Source organism: Cygnus atratus, chromosome 8 (genome assembly GCF_013377495.2).
Source record: "Cygnus atratus isolate AKBS03 ecotype Queensland, Australia chromosome 8, CAtr_DNAZoo_HiC_assembly, whole genome shotgun sequence".
NCBI lineage: Eukaryota > Metazoa > Chordata > Aves > Anseriformes > Anatidae > Cygnus > Cygnus atratus.
In genome coordinates, this window is record NC_066369.1 from 23,046,203 (window position 1) to 23,068,377 (window position 22,175).

The 22,175-nt window shown below is 40.2% G+C and overlaps 1 protein-coding gene across 4 annotated transcripts in view; it reads left to right on the forward strand.

Moving 5' to 3' along the window:
• The first annotated feature begins 541 nt into the window (after positions 1 to 541).
• MAST2 (microtubule associated serine/threonine kinase 2) overlaps positions 542 to 22,175 on the forward strand; it is a 192,420-nt gene continuing 170,786 nt past the window's right edge. For all 4 annotated transcript variants that reach the window (XM_035537681.2, XM_035537680.2, XM_050712246.1 and 1 more), the window contains exons 1-2: positions 542 to 833; positions 20,321 to 20,468. In XM_035537681.2, the coding sequence (XP_035393574.1) occupies positions 657 to 833; positions 20,321 to 20,468 (325 nt within the window). In that variant the 5' untranslated portion in view covers positions 542 to 656. The remainder of the gene's footprint in view (positions 834 to 20,320; positions 20,469 to 22,175) is intronic.

The following is a 22,175-nucleotide window of genomic DNA, read 5'->3' on the forward strand; positions in this document are numbered from 1 at the left end:
GGAGATGTTGTTGCCTATGAGTAAATAGGAGGTGGTGGCATCACCGTCCCTGGGGGTGTCCAAGGAGAGGATGGACCTGGTGCTTAGGGACATGGGTTAGCGGGTGGTCGTAGGGGGATGGTTGGACCAGATGAACTCGGTGGTCTTTTCCAACCGTAATGATTCTATGATTCTAAATGTCTTTGTTGTCCCTGGCACCAGCCCCTGCGCAGCGACCCCCGGGGATTCCCCTCAGCGAGGCGCCTTTCCCGCCTCGCACCTTCCCGCCCGCCCCTCGTGGCCGGCTCTCACACCCATCTTCTTCCCGCCCCCCCCCCCACCCCCCCAAATCCCGCGCCTATTCCCGCTCTGAGGGCGCTGCTCTCGCGATAGGCGGCGGCGGGCGGGCTGTGAGGAGGCGGAGGAGGAGGAGGAGGAGGAGGAGGAGGAGGAGGAGGAGGAGGAGGCGGCCGCCGGGGGGGGCGGCGCCGCGGCAGCCGCTGCGCCCGCGCTCCGTGACAGGCGGCCGGGGGCCGGGCATGTCCCTCCGCCCCGCACGCAGGTGGTGGCGGCGGCGGTGGTGGTGGCGGTGGCGGCGGCGCCGCCCCGGCTCTCCGTGACTCTCCATGGGGCCCGAGCCGCGCCGCAGCCGCCGCTGAGGAGAAGGCGCCGCCGCGATGAGGAAGGGCCGCTCCCGGGGGGACAAAGCGGCGGCGCCTCCTCCTCCTCCTCCTCCTCCGCCGCCGCCGCGGAGGGAAGGCGGCCGGGCGGTAGCCGCCAGCGCGGCGGAGCGCAGAGCCACCCTGCTGGGGGGCGGCAGGAAGGAGCCGGAGGCCGCGGGGGCGCCGGAGAGGGTAACGGCGGCGGGGGGGGGGGGCGCGTTGGCATGGCAACGAGGGGGGCTGGGGGCCGAGGGGGGGCTGAGAGCTGAGGCCGGGGGTCGAGGTGCTGAGGGCTGAGGGGAGGCTGAGCTCTCCGTGGGGACGGCGTCCTGCCGGCATCCCCCCACGTGGAGCGCATTTCCTCGGCTCGGGGAGGGGGAAAAAGGGTGAAGCTGGCGCTCGCCGCCTGGCTGGGGGCTGTCAGGCAGCCGGAGGAAGTGGTGGGGGGCTGCCCCGAGGCTTCCCGTGCCCGGAGTCCTGCCTGCGTGCTGATGGAGGGAGGGAGGATGCGGTGACATGTAGCTGGTGTTATGTGCTGGCTGCTGTTAAGTGCAGAATCCTTCCTGGGAACCTCCCGCAGGTCACTCCTCATCGTAACACTGTTTGTGACACATATTTTAGCGTTTTTGTCTTCATTCTTAACACAAGAAGTGATTTATTTGGGAAGTCTAAATTTTGTAGCTATTAAAAATATGTAGGCTTGTTAAAAATAAGAGCATTTACATTCAGTGCATACACTCACGTCTTTCACCCCTGCAGAAGAGGATCTCCTGGTTGCTACTTAAGATTGCAGGGATGAGAGACCCAACAGATCTTAAGCTTTGTTTCGGATACATTTTAATATTCCTAGTTTTACATGAAAGAAAAATGTGAGGTGAGACTTAGCAGTTTAAAAATGCAGGTAACAACTGATGCTTTTTTTTTTTTTTTTGAGAAGAAAGTATCACAAGTAGAAAGGTTCCCAAGATGCAGTAATTCATTGCTTTGTTTTGCCATTTTTAGGAGCAAAGAGAAGAACTGTTCTTTGACATTTCCTGTCAGAAAGGTGTCTTAAGTTTGCATTGTTGTTGCAGATGCTCAGATTTACTCTGCAGCTTTTTAAAACAATTTATTAGGTTATTTCAGAAGAGCTGCATTATGTGCATGAAGGTGACTTCATGTCTGTACAGCACTATAAACATAAGTGCTGGAATTAATACTAAATGCCATTGGTTTGTTTGGAATTACTGCAAAGACTTGGGAAGATTATATATTAGTAACTGTTGTACAGGACAACTTTCCTAACTTACTGGCCTCTGAGTTACAGAGGCCATTTGTTGATGCTTGTTCTCCCACTGCTAGCTATCTGAAAGTTGTACTTGGGTGTATTTAAATTGGAAAGGGTGGGAAAGGTGTTTTCATTTGGATACTTGGAGAAACTTTATTTCAGAACAGAAATGACCATTGTTGAGTTCTGAGTCAGCAACATGAATACTTGCTTAGTGTTATTTGAAAATTTTATTTTTTAGTTGTTAAACTGTGAGCTTTCCTCTGGATTTAACTGGTTATCAGGGATCTACTAGCTGGGAGAGGTATGCAAATGGAAGGCTGCTCTAGAAGCCCCAGTGATGTATGCAGTCTTGCCAAGCTCAGAACCTGTCCTGACCTTCCAGAAGAAAAAATGCTGTTGGGAGTCTTGGAAACCAGACACTGCCTTCAGCGATAGTGGACTTGCATTTTGGTTTTGACTGGTGGGTGTCTTGAATATAGACTTCTTGGACTGGGATCTGGAAGAAGGGACCTCTAGTGTAGTGATTTTTTCTTTCCCCATTTAATATTATTCTCTAGTGCCTTATAAAACCAGGTACTTAAGAGGGCAGAGGTGCTGCTGCTTTTGATGCTTATCACTTTCTGAAACAATTGAAGAACGCTAATGTGCTTATTCAGGCCAAAAAAAAAATCTTAAAAACAGAAGAGGTGACCGTTTCTCTTCCAAACTGCCCATTAAAATAGCGGCTGGTAGAACTCTTGTAGGCAACAGCAAGGTGCTTGCTGTAGTGTTATGACACAGTGTGTAAGGTATATTGACATGGAAATTGGAGGAAATTGCTTCTATTCTTGGTAGTTGTGAACCAGACTTGTTACAAACCATGGATACAGAATGTGCTATGTACTGTATCATGTTCTATCGAGCTCTCAGGGAGCTTCATCAGAACAACATTATTGTTTCAAAACAGGAAAGGCTGCAAATTCAGAAACGCCAATATTTGAGATTCACAAGCCTTTTAAATGGGAGATGCTGGCAGTGTGTTCTTAGCTCAGGTACTCTGACTAAACATTCATACTGATATGACTTGTAGGATCAAGATCTCTGTGCTGGCAAATATTTGGTGGGATGCAGACTTTGAGGAGATGAGCAGCTAAAACTTGGAAACCTTCTACTTGGTCTGTGCAAGAAACCCCTAAACTTCGAAGGAGAACGTCTCAGCCCCTCTCCCTTTGGTCTTCCATTTGAAGTAGCAGAAGTTTTGTAAATGCAGTAAAAAACTGGGAATAACTAGACGTGTTGGGCAACTTCAATAAACAGGGCAAATGATCCCTCTCACAGAATCTGTCTTTAATCTCAATAACTCAGTATTTCTTTAAAGGTCAGGAGCTGCTAGTGCACGGGGTGGTGGAAAGGGCCTTTGGAGATGCAAAAGGAAGCTTGATACTCTTTCCACTGATGCAACTTGCAGCTTGACAAATCTTTCCTTTGGGGCCCGCTTCTGTTTTAAGTAGCCCCTGTCTGGAGCCAGGACCAAAGCAACAGTGTGCACAGCTGCAGGGAACTGCTGGGGATTAAATTCAGATTTCACCGTTTGTTTGCCATACAGTTTCACAAGTTTGTGGCTGGGGAAGACTAAGCTACTCTAGTGTTGGAAAAAGTACTTATCAGACTGTGACCATGGTAGTTAATCACTGTACTGACCTTTGGGCCTGGTGAAAATCTGATCCTTTAATGTGCTGCACTTATAGATCTGACATGTACATACAATTAATGTTTTCACTTTTTTTTAGGTGTTACATAAGAACATTAAAATGACTGTACTTGGTCAAGTTACCAATCCCACTAGCCCAGTAACCTGCCCTTCTGAGCTGCCAAAAGCAGATGCTTAGAGAAGAGTATAGCGTATGTTGAGGAAATACCTTTCCCAGCCTGCAGTAATTTGTGGCTCTCAGATTTCCGGAACTGGAGGTGATATTTGTTTTTAGTGCCCCCAGTGGGTTTCTTCTTCTATGAATTCGTCCAATCAGTAGTTGAAGCCATGTATACTTGTAGCATCCACAGCATCCGGTGGCTGAGTGTTGTATGGCTTAGGCACGACTCGTGTGGGGAAAAACCATCCTCTTTTTGTTTGTTTTCCAACTTTCTACCTGTTTGTTTCATCCCTTGTTTAGTTCTTGTATTGGAAGAGGCAGTGAAAAAAAAGAATCCGTGTTCTTCTGTGTGGCTTATGGCTTGATAACTCTTATTTACTAGTCGCTTCTTTCCAGAGGAGTTCTAGAAAGAGGTGATTCTGTCCTTTTCAGTGTCCTGTGTATTCTGCATCTTTTGCAGGTCTGTTCCTTCTTGGAGACAGTGATGCAGAGATCAGAGGAGCAGGGTTGGGGAGCAATAACCATGACTGATACAGTATTTCAGCATATGACACCCTGTACATTTATATAGTTTGTTGGGTTCTATTCTTTACTCTTTTGTCTGCCCTTTTTTTTCTTTTTGTTGACAATCTTTGACTATTGAGTGGGCACTTTTGGGGAATTACTATAATTCTACAAACACTCCTTTAAGTGGTAATATCTGGTTCAGGCTTTCTCATTGTGTACATAAATGTAGTGTAGATTTTTTTTTTTTATTTGCTTAACTGTATTTATCTATGTTTAATCTTACCTGCTATTTTACAGCCTACTTAAACACTATCATTAAGGTCATCTTCAGATCTTTGGCCATCACTTTTGCAACCTTGAATAACTGAGCATTATCAGCAAACTTTGTCATGTAAATGTTAAGCGTGTTTGCTAGATCTTGCTTTAAAATACTGAAGGTATTGAACCTGGAACAGATCCTTGTGGAGTTCCACTGGCGATCCTCTTTTGTGAAGAAGGCTAGTTGTTCCAACCTCTTATTTTTTTTATCTGTTAATCAGTCAATTTGTAGTTGAATTGCCCTTCCTATCCAGTGACAGTTTTGTTTCATTGAGTGAAGGCATTTTTGTCAAAGACTATAGAAATGCAAGTGGGCTGTATCAGCTTACTCACCATATGTTTACTGACTACATTGAGTGGGAAAAATAGGAAGTTGAAGTAAAAATTATTGTTGTTTAAGAACGATGACAGTCACCTCCATCCAGAGGCATATTACAAGCATTAAATTGCTTCTATATCATGCTTACGTAATTACTTTCAGACACGGTGATATTCATTGTCAAAGATCCTCTGTGAACTGTAGTCAGTGTTTGTCAGTGTTGCTTTTGTTGTTGTTTTCTACTTCAGGTAGAAGTCAAAGGTCAAAGTTCTCATAAAGGAGTCTTCGGTGTCTAGAAGATAGGACTTGATCTTGTACACCTTCTTCATAAGCCCCTCATGGTTGGTACGTAGAGGGTAGGTAGCACGCAGCAGCTGAATGCTTCCACTAGTATTAAGCTAGTCAGAGTTTTTTAAAAAAAAAAAAAAAAAAAGGTGGATCTTCATGCAAGAGGTAGTGGGTGTATGATTTTTTTATGTTGGCCAATGGAAATTATGGATGCAAAAAGCATTCAGAGTTCAAGTGCTGGGGGAAGGGTGTAGTGAAGATCACTAAATAGGTAGACTGCATCCTACTGAGGAAAACTGAGCTGAAATTAACTAGAGTCTGGGAGAACTTTAGAATAGAGCAAGCACAGGATGCCTCCTTTTACTTGACTTTTACTTGGGAATGACTGTCGCTATTTGTATATGTTTTGTTTCCATGAGGAGTGGGCATTAGCCTGTCCCTAACAAAACTAAGTCCTGTCTTCCTCTGAAAGCAGGGGGAGGATAAACGGGTATGAGGAAAGCTAAAGTATTGTGAAGGGTATGAAGGGATGGAGGTTGAGCATTGGAAGAATAAAAATCAAGGATGCAGGGTAGTGAGTATCCACGAAGAGTGTGCACTGCTGTCTAAATGTATCCAGGGAGCTGGTGGTGCTTGGCTTGGAGATATGGGGGGATAAGAGAACAGAAGCAGATCCCATGCTTGTCAGTGCTCCACCCTCACTTCCGTCAAGCTTCCTTCTCGTACTCTGGATGACCATGGCCAGGAGATTTATGAGTAGATTCCACGACTTTATGTGGCCTGGTAGGATAATAAAGAGATGAAGGGGAGTACCATAGCAAAATCTGAACAAATAGTTCGAGGAGCTGGTAGAGGAACTGCAAGTTGTAGAGAGAGCCTTCTGTGTTAGGTAGACCCTTGGTCTTGTATGCGGTTTAACTTGGCTGCTGCTGACCAGGAGTCAGACAGAAATGTTGCTAAAGCTTGAGGCTCCTCTGCTGTGTCTGTGTTCGTTGTATGGGAGATGTTCAGCTGATGCCAGCAGGCAAGCTACATACATAATAGAGAAAGATGAAAAACCTCCTTACTCCTGGTTAGCTTTATGTTCTGAGATTCCTTTGTATAGGGCAGTCCGTGCAGTAGACTATCTCCAGCTGTAAATTTTGATGTGGCCGAAGAAATTGAGACCTTGTGCGTTCCCCAGACAACCCATTTTGTCACTTCTGCGTTGGAGGGAAAGTGTTTCTTGACCTCTGAACAAGGTCAAGTCTTTTAACTGTTACAGTCATTGGGAACTGTAACACTACCAACCTTTTGAGAGTAGCAGAAGTATTCCTTTCTCTCCACATCTTTGCAACTTTGTAGTTTTATAGGTCCCAAAGCCCGCATGGGTTATTGTGGCTATCAAGTGTGATTTCTCCACATGCCCAGGCAATGGAACTTTCCCGAGAGAGAAATTTAAAAATGTCTCTTAGAAATTGATCTTATCTTAAGCTTAGATCATGGTGTGTCTGTCACCTCTTCTGGATAGCTCTGCCAATGTTTAATTATTCCTGCAGTTAGGAAACTAAACCACATCTTATTTCAAGGCTTGTTTTGTCTAACATCCAACTTTCAGTGGTGGAATATGCCTGTGCTAGCACAGGCAGTAAAAAGTCTCTACTATCTGATATCTTTTCCATGTATAAGTATTTGAAATATAAAATCTAGCTTAAGTTGGAACAGAAGAAGAGTTCTTTTGCTTTCCCCCTATTTGATCTTGGAGCATGTGCACCAGAAGTAGGCAAAGTCTGGTAGCAGCTTGGAATACTGCGATCGCAAGCGAGGTTACTTCTCAACTACTGTTTGATACTTGTCTTTTTACAGTTCAGGGATTGCATTACCACAGTTGGGTGTGTCACACGAGAGAAAGTTTTGTAACGTTATGCCTATGTGGATATTTCTACTCCCTGTGTTCAGGACATTGTGCAAAATGGTCCAAGGCTACTTAGAAACAATAAGTTGGAAAACTTATTCCCCCGCCTTTCACGTTGTCTCTCTTTCTTTTTTTCTTTTTAATAAGGAACAGCAAAGGATCTTTTCCACTGACTTCTTATCCTGTTCATTTCTTTGGAAAGCAGTCAGTAACCAGCAGGGAGAAACTGGCCAAACCCCAGAGTCCTAGTCAGATTTGTTTTGCCTCCACAGCTGCAAATAAGCTGTTACCATGCTTTCCCTGTTGTGTGGCAAGCCTGGAAATTGAAGAGATCTTTCTTTCTTCTCCTAATCAGAAACTGTGCTTCAGACATAAGTGTTCTGCTCTCTTTTTTTCTTTCTTTTCCTTCTAGGTATCATTAGTGCTATTAAAGGCAGTACCTCTGTTGTGATGAGCCCTATACAGACTGCATAACAGTTCGGGATTCTTTGGTTATTTTTGCTATTGGTCTTCCCTTTTGCTTGCTAGGTGAAGAAGCAAGCTTTTGGAGTTTGGTAGGAGCTTTGCTTCCAAGCTTTCTGTACTCCTCTGTCTCTCAGGCTGCTGCTAAGGGCTCTGTTGCAGCTGCTGTTCTCTGTCAGCCGTGGACCCAGTGGTTAACAGCTCACAACACGCTGAATTCTAATTTCACATCGAAACTTAAAAGTGGGATGAAACTGATGTGAAGAAGATGAAAGTTTGTTTCCAAAATTCAAGCAAGCAAACAGAATCAAGTGGACATATCACTAGCAATGCAGTTTTTATTATGCACGTTGCAAATACCATAAAGGCAAATATAGATTAAAAATAGCCAAATATGTTCCATGAACATTATTGCCCCAGCTTATCAAAGGAGGGATGGTATTTGCTGAATTGTAGAAGATCAGAAACCGTCTGTTTACAGAAATACCCCTAGCTGCAAATTTTGGATGTTCCTGCTGCTTAGGGCTGATTTTAGGGCGATTCTGTTCTGTGTCTGTTTCATCAAAGAAGCTAAAGAAAATACTTTCAGAAGACATTGGTAAAGACTCCCAAATTATGAGCTGTCGACATGACTTACCATTAAAAGCTCAGAGCTGTTTTTTCTAGACCTCAGACTTCCTCTTCCCATCTTCCTTTCTTTGCTGTCTTACAGAACTTTTTCTCATTTTAGTAGGAGAACAAAAAAGTTTTTTTTTTTGGTTTTGTTTTTGATCTGAGAAGATGCCAAGTTCTATCCCATAAAGCTTCTAATATGGTGAACCAAACTGCAGCTTCTTTGTACGGTTGCTTGGTGGGTGTTCTTACTGATCTCAGAGTTTAGTTTCTTGAATTTATCCCCTTCTCTGTCAGAAAATAAAGGTGGTGAAGAAGCCAGAGCATAGCAGGAGAAGAGGGAGCTCTTCCCTGCAGTATGTATGATTCTGTTTGTTTTCTTCTCTCCCGTTTTCTGAGGAAGTGAGAAAAGTCAGAAAACAAACCCCTGTTGTGTTCTGTAGGTATGTGTCACCGCCTTCCACCAGCTGATTCTTGTCGAACCTTCTTCAGATTCTTGTTGATGCCACAGCTACTCCTGTTCAGTGTCTTCGTTAGCCATTTCTTTGCTTTTTTGTATTTTGGTCAGGCAGCAATAGCAGCAGCTGGCAACATAGCGCTCTGAGTTCACTTGTGTGTTCATGCTGGTGTCTGGAAGCAAGGAAAAGAAAGTGAAGAAAAGACTCATCTAAAAGGAGGCAAAAAGTAACATTGTAAAGGGCCTGGTTCTGCAATGGGCTTGTTAGATAATAGCAAAATGGAGCCAAAGGGCATACGGCACCTCTCTGGTCTGGTGCCATAAAAACATAATGTTCCTCAAAGTTGCATATTAATGGACAAACCTAATTTGTTTCTGTAATCAGTAAGTAGGTAGACATTGCATCATCAGCACAGATGATTCAGCTTGCCCACGCGAGGTTTAAATTGCCTGTCACTACTGAAGAATAAGAACAAATATTGTGCACTATCCGCATTAATATCTTGCATATTAGAATAGCTAAGTGGACAGACTTACAGCTAAGTGGAGACACTTATGAATATATGTTCACACTCGATGTTCACACTGTTGATGATTTGCCTCCGAATTCAGCAGTTCCTTGTATTCCTTGTCCAAAAGAGTATACAAGTGAAGGAGTCAAGAGAAGACTTCTATCAGTAGTGGCTGGTTTTCTTGTGGGACTACTTGTCTTTGCAATCATAAGCAATTATTAGCTTGAAGGGAAAAGCTGCTGCTACTTACTATTTGGTACAGAGCAGTTGAAGTTAAGTGAGATGATGTCCAAGGCTAGGATTAGGCATCTACAAAAGCCTCAGAAAGATTGTGGAAATATTCTTGACTGCACGCTTTGAGAAACCAAGTAACATCCATGTGTTTTGTGTTGAAGGAATAGGTATGTGTTATTAACTGTATGCTTAGAAGTTGGCTTGTTTGTTGCGCAAGCTCACGTCTTCTTGCAGCACAAACAATTTCAGTGTTGTCCTGCCTGACAAGGTAGTTCTTAGAGTCTCTAGAAGAGGCAGTTCTTTATTTTTCCCCAATAGGCAGCTTGGGCAATAAATATTGCCTGTTGTGCTCCATCAGCCAAGATAGCTTTAGTGCTTTAAAGAAATACAGTGAATTATTATATGATATGATGATAGGTGCTTATTCAAACTATGTATATATGAGTTGGTGGTTTTTTTTTTTTTTTTTTTTTTTTTTTTTTTACTCTTCCTTAATTTCTATTCACGGAGCCTGAGTAGCCAAAGCTCAGGAAGCATTGAAGACTGCCGGCTTAGTGAGCTGTATGAGACTAAACCAAAAATCTTTATCACCCATCAAAAGCTTGTTCCTCAATAACCACAGCAGCTAAGTAGACAGGTCATATAGTCTTACACAATTTGATTTCCACATCAAATTATGTTGTGCTGTGATTAGTCTTTTTGTGGTGATGTAGTACTGTTGGAAGCCTGATCAAAATGCTGATCTTTAGAGGAAGAAACTGAGTCCATGGCCACTCAGAAACCTGCCTTTTTTTGTGAGGAAGTACAAAAATCTGTTTCAACTGAGGAGAATTCAACATCTTTTTTTTTTTTGATGCCTTGCTAAGTGCCACTCTTTGGCTATAGGAAATTGATGCTCTGTGTTATCTCAGTGTATTAAAAAGCTCCAAAGGCCTTGTTTGGTTTGTAATGAAGTAGCTGTGTTGTTGCCTATAAAACCTGCTTTAAAACATGTTGCTTTTTATTTGCTGTTTCTATAAGCTGTGTTTTTGTGATAGTGTGTTGTCTGACTTAAGTTCAGGTTTCATGAACCCTAAATCTAGTAGTCAATCAGAAATTATTTTCAAATATTCTGTTATAAATACATGCTACATTGCAGTGAGGGAAAAGAGCTGATGGCTGAAAACCCAATAATAATATTAGCATAATAAAATGGCTGTCTAGCTTGTAAATTTTTTTTTTTTTTTGCTGTTTGGAATCGCTCTGAAATTAGTGGGAGTTCATTATGTGGAAAATAGGCTAATGCTCTTTTTCAGGAAAAAGAAAAGTAACAGGCAAAACAAACTTTTTTTTTTTCTTCTGCTATTAGAATTGTGTAGTAAATGCTTTTACTTTTTGTTATGCTATACCTATAATATATAGTTATGTATTCATTATTATACATACAGTAAAAAACCTAACAAAATATTTTCTGAAGACATTGGTTGGTGTGGATTTTCATAGATGTAAGAGCAAGATGAAGTTTTAAAACATTCCATGTAGCTGTTTAAATTTCCAGAAGCAGATACCACTGATAAGGTTAGGCTGCTGAGATAAATGTTGGGCTGTGGGAAATTCAAGAATTTTTGACATTTTATTTCTGGTTTACTTTCAGTGTACCCATCTTCACGAACAGTCTGTATAGGAACATTTGCTCTAACGGTTTTTACTATACGTTGTCACAAGTAATGTACCATAAACATTTTTAACAGTATAACGCCAAAAATTTGAGTATTATTTATTGGAATAAATTTGAACCAAATGGTCAGAACTGATGTGAAGTGTCCAAATAAATAAATTATGGTCACTATTTTAGAAGAGAAGCTATAAACAAGTTGCAAAGTTAATGCAGTGACCGTAGGTTTTTGGCATTTAAACATTGAAATGTAGCTGGTGGCAGTGACCTACAAGTAGCCTCTTTCTCTGTTTGTGTGATGAACAAATCAAATGACTTATATTGGACTAGTGCAGTATCACGATGATGGCAGAAATAAGTAACCATGAAAGTTAAATTATGCATTCAGTTATTATATATAACTGATTATATAGTATCTAATATATAATTATTTGGATGTTCTTTGGCCCTTCCATTGATCCTTGTTTTTAGGACAGAGGAGAATCTGTTTACAGCTCTCTTTTGCCAGTTTAGCAGACACTTCTGCTTAAGTGTCTGCTGACTCTAGGCTTCCAGTTTGTGCTCGAGCCTCGTTGATGTGCAGAAACCTGACAACTGGGCATTGTTTCTGTTCTCAAGCAGAAGCGAAGAAATACATGGCTTGTCCTTAAAAACAAAAGCAAACCTTGGCTGTTATTTCTTTGGGATGGAACTAGATTATGCTGCTTGGTGAGGAGAAGCTTTTGTGTCAACCTATAGAGACTCCATTTCTTTGTGCAGACATTGATAAAATTGTGAATTAGTTTATCTTTGCCTGCTATTTTATGTGATTTCTGTTAAGAAAAGCTAAGCATTTTTTTCCAAAGGTTAACTTAATTTCTACCGTTATAATGTCTTATTTCCTTTGGGTCTAAGGTCTTCTTTATTTACAGTCTTACAATCAAAGGACAACTCCCCCCCCCCGCCCCCCGATACCATGTGTGTATATCTGCTGTTGATTTTCAGGGAAAAATTATTCTCAGGAAAACTGCATCATGCTTATTATTTTTGCTGTGCATTGGCGTGCTCCTCATCTGTGGAAGGAAGTGAGAAGATTCCAGATGGTTTGTGGAGACAAAAATTATTGTTTCCAAGGGACCGGCACTCTCATTTTTACAGACAAAAGCGAGTATTTAATTTTTTTTCCTGTTGCAAATAGTGACTCTCATTAGTGGTCATTAATAATTTAATTACATTAAATTAGTGGTATCTAATGGTTCCACTGCTACTACTATTTGGGTGATAGCTGCAGTATAAAATATTTAAGCATCCTGGGCAAAAAATGTAGTTTGGTTAAAGAGATTCCAGTAGTGTTTTTTGTTTCTATACTTTTTTCCTGTGCAGTGTGCACTATTTAAGTGAGCTTATAAGTTAAGATCGCATCTTAAAATTGTTGCACACCTGTCTATAGTTATTGAATGTCTAATTAGAAAAGTCCCTTTGTCATCTGACCTGCTCCCTGCAAAAATTTGTTTCATGAGTGACCTTTTTCTTTTCTTTGTAGGCAGCTTCCTTTGAAACAAGTCTTGGAACAGCGGTTGGTTACGGATTTTTCTCTTCTTGCCCCCTTGGCCTAGGGATATTTTTTTAAGGGCTATATCTCAAATAGGGCCTACAGAGACTTCTATTTGAGATACTTTTATTTGAGACTGTACTTCACACTTACAACTTCTAACATTTTTTTCTTTGGAAAGTGCATTTTTCAAAACAAGTTTCGAACTCTGCACTTGTAAATAAGCCATTTTTATATAGTGTGCACATTTTGTGCACAGTTATTGTTCATTTGTCAAACTTAATTACAGCTAGTATTTTATTTTAAAATACATTTTATTTATACCTTAGCCTTAGAAAATTCTAGATGATTTTGTGTTGAGAATCAAATGTATTAATAAAGGTAACTTACAAGTCAGTGATGTTGGGACACATCACATGCGTGGCACACCCTCTGAATTTAGTGGAAGAAAGCCTTCATAAAGAAGACATAATTGATGTCTTATAACATCACATTTTAGTACAACTCACATTTTTTGTCATAACTCTTTTAATCTTTAGAGCAGATGGGATTATAATGCAGAGATGATCGACTACGGAGTTGTTCATGTGTTTATCAGGCCAGGAGTTAATTTCCCTTCTCTGTACAACTGGAACCTTTTATGTTTGAAACATTCATGTTTGAATACTAATGGTAAAGGGATGACTGGGGTGAGGAGGAAGCCTTTAATGTTCACTGTCTTTGTTCAGACTGGTTTTGTTTTCAGTATAGCTAGCGAGCATGTTTTGAGCCTTTATATAAAGCACTCTTGATAGTGGTTTCTTTAAGTTCTGAGAAGGTTGACACAGCCTTTAATTAGAGGGTCTGCTGCTCTTTCTTTCCTAGGTGGAATTTTTCTCAGGTTTATGCATTTACAAGCTGAATTCAAGAATCACACTATGCTTATTCCTCTTATTAGGGAGATCCTAAATCAAATATGTAGGATCAAATACTTTGAGTAAACTGTTATGGTGCTATTTATATTTCCATATAAGGACCAAACATTCAAGCTGAAACTATTTAATCACAATTTACCCTGTCTTCTAGGCTGTGGTTGGTTCCATTAGGAGTAAAATGACTCTGCATCTTGATGAGCCTCAAAAAGAATGTAATAGTGTACATAGTTGTAAATATTTACTTTTGCTTTTTAACAAGCTTTTTAATGCATTCCTGCAGCTGGGAACACTTGGCTACAAAGTTAACAACTTGAACTTCCCTGGTGAAACAACACTGAAGCTTCTAATTCATTAGTTCTAATCAAACATGCCTTGGAGTTGTTTCCTGAAGAGTTAACAGGAAAAAAAATCTTGCCATCAGAAGAACAAGATAAGGAGGGTGTATCTCCTTGTGCCAGATTCTGATACTTTTTAGAAGCATTTGCTTGTTTTTTTAACTACTGTGTTTTTATATTTCTGTTTTTATAGAAGCATTACAGTTTGTTTTTCCTGTTACTTTTTTGTAATCTGCGTTATAACTGCAGATGAGTGTATATGGGAAGCTGTATGTATTTGCAATATGTTAAATGTGTGTTACACTGTATAACTATTGAAAACATCATTGTGGCAATAATGCTTAGCTTTCAAGTCATTTGGAAACTTCAAACCAACAGTAAATAAAATTTATATATTTACCTTTGGAAATGTTGGGATTTATTGCAAGGCTCTTCAAATTATTAAAGAGAAAAATACTGTAAAGATCTTTTTTTCGTCTTTAAAATGCAGACATTTGTATATAATGTAATATATTCTGTAAAGCTTTTCTATCTTGTTGATGTAATAAACCAATATATTATAGCCTCTAAGAGGCTATGTTGATTTAATTTAATTTTCCTTGGTTCTGCTGTCTCTGACACTTCAGCATTCTGCTGGCAAGTACATGAGTTAAGCAGATGCAGTTAAGAAGAGTCTTAGTTGCAAGTTCATATTCAGCCTACGCTTTTTGTCACGTTTGGGTTCACCTCACCTTCTTGATAAACTGTTGGTCCCCTTCCTACCTACTCACTAAGGCTACAAAGTTAAGGTGAATTTCAGTGCTAAATACCGAAGCATAAATATGATGCTTACGTTGCTTTAAGTGCTACTAAGATATTTGCTTTGCAGTCTGTTTTCTAGGCTCTAATTTTCTTTCCTGGTGTGTTTTAAAGTACACTAGGGTAAATCTAATGGCAGAATCAAATTTATCTTTTGTTAAGGGTATGTATACATATTACATAGGGAAGAAAGGTGAAGAAGAGAAAGAAATGCTTAGATATATGATCACAATCCTGAAACAACAGGCTTTTTGCTTTTAAAGGACAAACAGTACTGGATTAAAAAATAGAGAAGAAATTAAGCAGTAAGAATTGCTTACATTAAAAAAAAAATCAGTTTCAGATTACAGTCGATTTGCATTCTCATTGGTTAATTTCCTTACACCTAGCAGTTCAAGGAATCACTGCCTTGACATGCATCCACGCTTGCAGCATTCACATGCCATTTGTAGGTTAAGGATCTGTGCTATGCTACTTTTTTTTTTTTTTTTTTTTGAAAGGACAGTAAGCAGTTAGGTTGCTGAAAACCATTGCAGTGGTGTATTTGCCTTTTCTTGCTTGAATGGTTTGAGAAGCACTGCAATGGAATGGAAAAGATGATGGAGCAGGTTCTTTGTAGTTATATTCTGAAATTACCAAATTAGAACGTTAACATGGCATGTTAGTGTAATCTTACCCATCAGGAAGAACATTTGGTTTCTTGTCTTTTGTCTATAGCTCCTGCTGCAATCTGTCTGATTCTCCTTGCTGAGTGCAATAACCCCAGTGCCCCAAGTGTTTAACTGGTTTTCTGTGCAAGTGTGCTAAGTGACTGAGCTGAAAAATGCAGAGCTCCTCACTGCTGAAGAACACCCATTTCCATTCTTCTTCATATCCTCCTGTTTCGTGTTACGTGAGCAAATGTTTTGTATACCTTTGAAGGGACTGGTAGGAATAATCTCAACCTAGCAAATCAAGATCTGGTTGTGTGATGCTCTTATCTCAAGTTCTAAGTTTTGAAGAGTTCTGCAGGTTGCATAAGCCTGATATTTTGCTTCTGCCAAAAGCCCCAATGCCAGAGTAAATTAATGCTCTTTTTTTTTTTAATCACCTTTGAAAAGAATTTAAAGGAGAGATGCCCACAGTCTTTTTTCCACACTATGTGAGCAGCGTTTCTCTTAGGTGCTTGCTAACACTTTTATTTCTAAAACTGCAAGATTTTTTTTCTTTTCAAAAGTAGAAGTTGAGCCCTTAAAATTCCGGCAGCCTGTGCTATGTAATGAATACTTCAGCCACTGGCTTTGGTGGTTTGGCTAGTAATTTGAAAGCATGTAAGCAAAATTATGCTCTGTCACTGCAAAGAGTTTTCCTTACTCATGGATTTGAAATGTTGTGTAAAATCTTTGTCCTTCATGTGTATTGCATCTTGCTTTGGGACAAGGACAAGGAAAAATCTCTTCCTGTGGTGTTCTGGTTTTCCCTTGGTTGTATTAAGATGGTTCACATAATACTGGTATTTCTCTCTATTTCATCTATGAATTGCACTACCAAGGCTGGATTTTGATGGAAAAGTGAGAAATTCTGGTCTTATGAAAGACAACTCTATTGTTGTGAAGTTAATACTTCCCCTCTTCATTGTTTTGCTGACCAAATATATGCATAGCTCGTAGAAAATGAAGTTTTAGACTGGCCATGTTGTAGTTCTGCATTTTAAAACATTAATATGCTGTCTGAGAGCAGGGCTCTGGATTTTTTTTATTATTATTTGAAAAGTGAATTTGACAGCTATCTAAACCTGCGGAGTGCAACTGGGATCCCTTTCTTCAAACCATTCACCAGCTATGTAGTCTTCTGAATATTGCCCAAGTGCTTAATGTGCTTAACAAAACAGGGCTTATGAAGAATTTGCTGTAGGTAGTATGTGCGAAGCCTGTCTGCTGTAGAAGACAGCCTAGGTTCATTACCGAGTGTGGGAAGCTGCTTCCTTTCCACTGTTCCTTTCCTGTCTTTGTAGTACGAGCGTCTGGTGGGGAGGAGTTGCTTAAGCTGGGGGCGCTGCTGGAGAAATGCGTGTGGAATGGCATCCTGGGGGGTGGCAGGTGCCACTGGGGTCACCTCGGGCTGGAAGGTGTGCGTAGGCAGGATGCCGTGGCTCAACGGGTATTGTAGTAGAAGTAGGTGCTCTGTGTGCTCCTTCAGTGGGGCGCTTTTGATTTGGATATTACCAAATGTAAAAAGTTTGTGTACTGCAACTCAGGAAGGAATGAGAAGAACTTTTAATTATTTTTACCAATAAGAAGAGACTCTGTGTAGAGGGGGAGGGGAAGGGTAGGGAAGTAGGCACTTCCTTGGGGCTGTAGGGGTATGTGCGTGTCTATATATTGGGTGAAAAAAAGACATAAAATACATAGAGAAATTACTTTTAAAAGGACTTGTCTTACAGTTCTTTAATTTCTGTTTTTACAGCCTTTCCTTACTTCGGTGCTGTGAATGAATGAATGTTCTTTTTTTAGTTGCAGTTCACTGAGAAAGATGTGGGTGTTGTGTGGGAGCGTGCAGCCCAGGCAAACCATGAACAAACAGAGAATCTCTGGTCAGGGCACACTTCTTCATGTTAATCTGAAAATTTTAATTTGCCCTGCTGATGGGTATTCTTGCTAATGCAGTAATCCTAAGATTGTTTTTGTACAGTAATGTTCTGCTGAAATCTTTTGCAGACAAAGTAATACCTGTCTTTCTTCCTGAAACAAAGTCCTCTATTCTCGCACGTGCTGATTCTTGTTCCTTTTGTTGATTTGAATGTTAAATTAATAGTTGACTTGGAGTTAAATTAACAAATGTCCAATAAATCTAGTAATGTTGTAAGGTATACCTTCCAAACTAAGGATGTCACACTAAGCCATCATCAAAATGTGTGAGATGTTCATGAAAGTGAAGTAAAAGCAGCAGCTGAGGAAATTCCACGTAGCTGTATATCCCTGGTGCTCTTTCCCACGTTGTCTTCCCCAAATCCTCTTTTCTGGCGTCTATACTGGGTGGGAGGAACGGGGTGCAAAGGAGGTGTCTCGGAGCCCCAGCTCAGGAGGGGGTGTATTCTATATTCTGGGTGTGGGGAGTATTTGGGTGGTGACGGGCAGGGTCCCTTGCTCCTGTTGCTGGCTGCCGCGTGTCTTCTGGCTGCGTCCTTCCTCCAGCCATCCCAACGCAGCTGGACTTGGCAGAAGAGCAACAACAGTTGCTGCATCAGCCTTACAAGCAGGACTGTGCTTTCCCTTCCTGTGCTGGTGAAGGCAGGATAATGGCCTGTGCAGGATGAGGGTGCTTAAAAAGTTGTCTCTTCGAAGGATTTATTTAACAGCGCACAGTACATGGATGGAGAAGGAGACCAGTAGCATCTTGTTTGTAGGGCCTTTCACCGGGGTTATGACTAGGTTCAGTGAAACAGAATATTTCATATTCTGTATGTATTCTACATATTGTAGAATGCTGGGAATATTTGGTGGAACTGAAGCATACGGACTGTGAGGGGGTAGGCTGGGTGAAATTTTAATGAACCTGCTTGTAAGTTGGAATGTCCTTGTTTTTTTTGTGGGGGTGAGTGTACATTAGTTTCTGATTGTCATCGTTGGGAAAAACATGACAGTTTTTAGAAGTTACAGGCATTTAGGACAGGTCATATTAAAAGAGTTGTGTATATCTCTGTCTATTTACAGACATGTATGTGTGTGTAACCACTTTCTGCCATCCCAAATAGAAACTGCAAAGACTTTCTCTCTTTCCCCTGGGCCTCTGCAGCTTTCAGAGATGTGCTAGCAGACCGCTAATGTTGCAATTTAAAATTACTTAGCTTACTCCTAAGTACAACCAGAAAGTGTGGTAGCATGAACGTAGGTGTCTTTTCAGCTCTCCAAATGACAGAAAAACAGAAGTATAGGCTGCTGCACACGAAGGTGTTCAGTACCTTTGTGGAAAAGTTCAGAGGCAGATGAAAATGTGAGCATCTCTGCTTCAAGATGTGAAGAACCTGAAGGAATGATTAAAGCAGTTTTCAGGCATTGCAGCTTACCCCAGGTCACTTGTTTTTGTGCCTCTCCGCGCTCTTGCACCAACACAGCTGCTTGCAGCTTGCAGCTGTGTGATGAACTGGACGAGTGAGCTGGTCTACTCTAAGTTACCCAGGTCTCATTCTTGATTTGGTTTAGACGGTGTGGCAGCTGTGAATGGCTAACTGTAACTGGAGGAAGAAATTGTTTTAGAGCAGTACTTCTCAACCTATGAAATGCTCACCGCTGAAGCAAATGTAGAGCAAAGCATCCCTGCTCCTCAAACAAATAGCCAAGTTACTAACTGTTATGAGGTGCCAAAAAGAGATGGGGTTTAAGAAAGGTCAAGAAAGAGTGAGTCAGAGCTAAGTGAGGATACAATTTCAAGTCCGCGTTCAGTTTTCTTTTTCATGTAAAACCACTTTACTCATGCCTTTTTTTCCCTTTCTCCACAAAAATTCTTGAAGCTTTTAGGGTGTGAAGTCCTGGTTTGGATTTGACAGTTTGAGGCATAACTCTGTAGACTGAATAGGTTTGAATTAATGACTTCAGAAATTGATTTTGATTGCAATCTGCAAATCTTAATTAAAAGCCACTAATGATAGATGAATTTTTTGATTTAAACATGACTTAAAAGACATGATTTAAAACTGCTAAGCTATGTGGTGATGTATCATGCAGGGAAATTGTTCTTTGCAGCTTATTTTCTGCCTCAGATGAGATTTGATAAGGATAAGCATGACCTGAAGTAGCTAATGAGAGGCATTTGAAATAAAATGGAGCAATCCATTAAGACATGTGGAATGTGTTGCACAGCTGCAGAGAAGGGAAGACTGGACCAAGTGCATCTATGTAGGCTATAATGGAAAGTGTCACATTTTCTTCAAAACCACATATGATAGCTATGCTTGTACTTTTTCTTCAGGCACATAATGTGAGTTACTTTGACACCTCCAGAACACTTAAATCCATGAGGGAAAAGCTGTGGTTATGTTCACCGCTGTTCTTCTACCTATTTCCATTTTGATTGAAAGTTTGCTGTATGCTGTGAAAGGAATTTACATGTGTGGGAGTGTTTCTGACAAATACATGTCTAATTCTGTTTGTAGTAATAACAAAGACATTCCACAAAGAATGATCTCTATCCTAATGAATTATTATATAGTGATACGTATGTTCTTGTAGTAGAGCTGCTGAACTGTAACTTATATTAGGAGATTTGGGTTGCAATTAGACATCTGAACTGTTTCTTTGTATGTATATTACTCATAGACTAGAAGGAACAAATATTCAATATTCAAATATTCAATATTCAAGAAATCCAGAGATAATCCTCTTTGCTTTAGTCAGAAATAGATTAAATCAAAGCTGAGCATGATTTTTCATTGGCCTCTTTACCTACATACTGTAACTGCTAATAATTTCTGTAGCCTAATTGCCTTTTTCTGACTCATATTAATGGTAAGCCTTACAACAATAATGTTCAAGAAGCATATATGACTGGGGTCTTGTGGTGTGCTTTCAGCACAGATAAGTGGCACAAAAGAGGGGGATTTACATTTTTAAGTAGTCTGCTTAATAATAATAATAATAATAATAATAATAAAACAATCAAGTCTCATTTATACTTGGAGATAGTATATTTCAGAAATTGATACAATAGGTTTCACTTACAGATTTCTACTTGTTCTTCACTGTACAGGAAACAGTAACAGAGTCCACTCCGTTGCGTTGCAGAAAGCTCAGCAATCCTGACATCTTTTCATCTGCTGGGAAAACTAAGCTCCATCGTCAGCTAAGTCAAGATGACTGCAAGCTACGCAGAGGTAGTTTGGCAAGTTCTTTGTCAGGTATGCCATTTTGTAAAGACCATATGACAATTCATTACTATTAAAATACTCTGTATTACTTGTTGGCATAACAGTTGTGATAAAAGATACTGATAGGACATTTCTTTAAAGCCAGAGGTGACCTCTTGTTGGGGAGGCGTACAAGTTTTTATATAAGAGGAAGATTCAGAAAGAGGTATTAGTAGAAGAGAGTGAAAAAGAGAGCTGGATTTGGCATGAAATTCTGCATATTGGCCAGAGTGAAAAGTTAAAAGCTAAGATTTGATGTGCAAAATTAAAAGAAGGGAGTGGTGGGACTTCAGGCAATACAGTGATATATTCTTACCTCTTTTGCTTCTAAAGTCATCACTGACTGTAAGCTTGCCTACTTTGCCATATTGTTTCTTATGGGGAACCTGACTTTTATATCATGTTGAAATTATTTCATATATTTTTGGATTCAAAAGCCCTGTAAACGTTTGCGATTCAAAGTAAAAATGCTGCTTTGAAAAAAAATATATTTTTTCAGTTTATATAATTTTTTTCTTCTGAACACAGTCTTCAGCTCTATCAGAAAATTTAGTTCATGACTACTGTAGAACCATGGAGTGAGCATAGTCTACTAACGAGTCAAAAGTGTTGGACCAAGTTCAGTAGTTCGCTTTTTCAGACACTTCATACGTGGACGAGGGGATGCTTGCACAATTATTTAGAGCTTGTATCAAAGTCTGTGATACCAGCATTAGACCATACAGAGCTAGCTGCATGATCAGTCTAGAATAAAATAGCTGATCTGCCTGAATACCACTGTTCTTCTGTAGGGTTAACTTTCAGCCCATTTCCTCCCTAATTAGGCTGACTGTTTGACTATTTGCATGTTAGAGCAAGAACAAGAAGGGCTTGAAATTCTCAGGTGGGAGGGGAAGAGAGCGGAACCACTCATTTTGGCAGTAGCATGGGCTTGACCTATATGATTGTGAAAATACAAAAAGCTTTGTTCCCTCTGTCCCTTATCTGGAGAAAGATAAATATACTAATGTTTGAGGTGCTGGGTGTAATGGAATTAAATAAGCAGTAAAGTGTGCACATTTTATTTTGGGTTGGCCTTGTCTTAATGTTTTATTTGTAATAAATGGGTTGTTTTTGAAAAATGGAAACTCACTCATGTTTTGTATGCAAGTAAGGTTGTTCTTTAAGGTAGGTTAATCACTAGGGGAGAATAAAAGAAGAAGTAAGCAAGAGGAAGCAGGAAAATGAGAAGTTCTATGATTTTTTAAAAATATATATTTTTCTGTTTGGGTATAAAATTCTTGTAAATTTTGTGTCTGAAATGATAATGTCCTCCATAATTAGTTGCTGCATCTTAGTGAATTTTCAATCTGCTATAACCTGATACAGGAAGGGGAAAAGAGCCCCAACCAGATCATTTTAACTCAATTGGATAAAGGAAATGTAGATGTTTAGATATATATTTTAAATGCAGGTGTTGGGAACATATGCAGGATTTGAGGCATGGTAGGGAAAGGCTTTGGCTTCAAGCTCCATCCTGAAAATAATTCCACCTTATTTTAGTGACAGCAGCAAATCAATTTGAGTAATACATGCTAATAGATTAAATAGATGGTTGTGCATGCAAACTGGATGGCTGAGATTTGACTGTTGATGGAAAACTGTCTTCCTGGATTCAGATTACGCAGTAGGTGACTTCTTGATTCCCTGAAAGAAGTT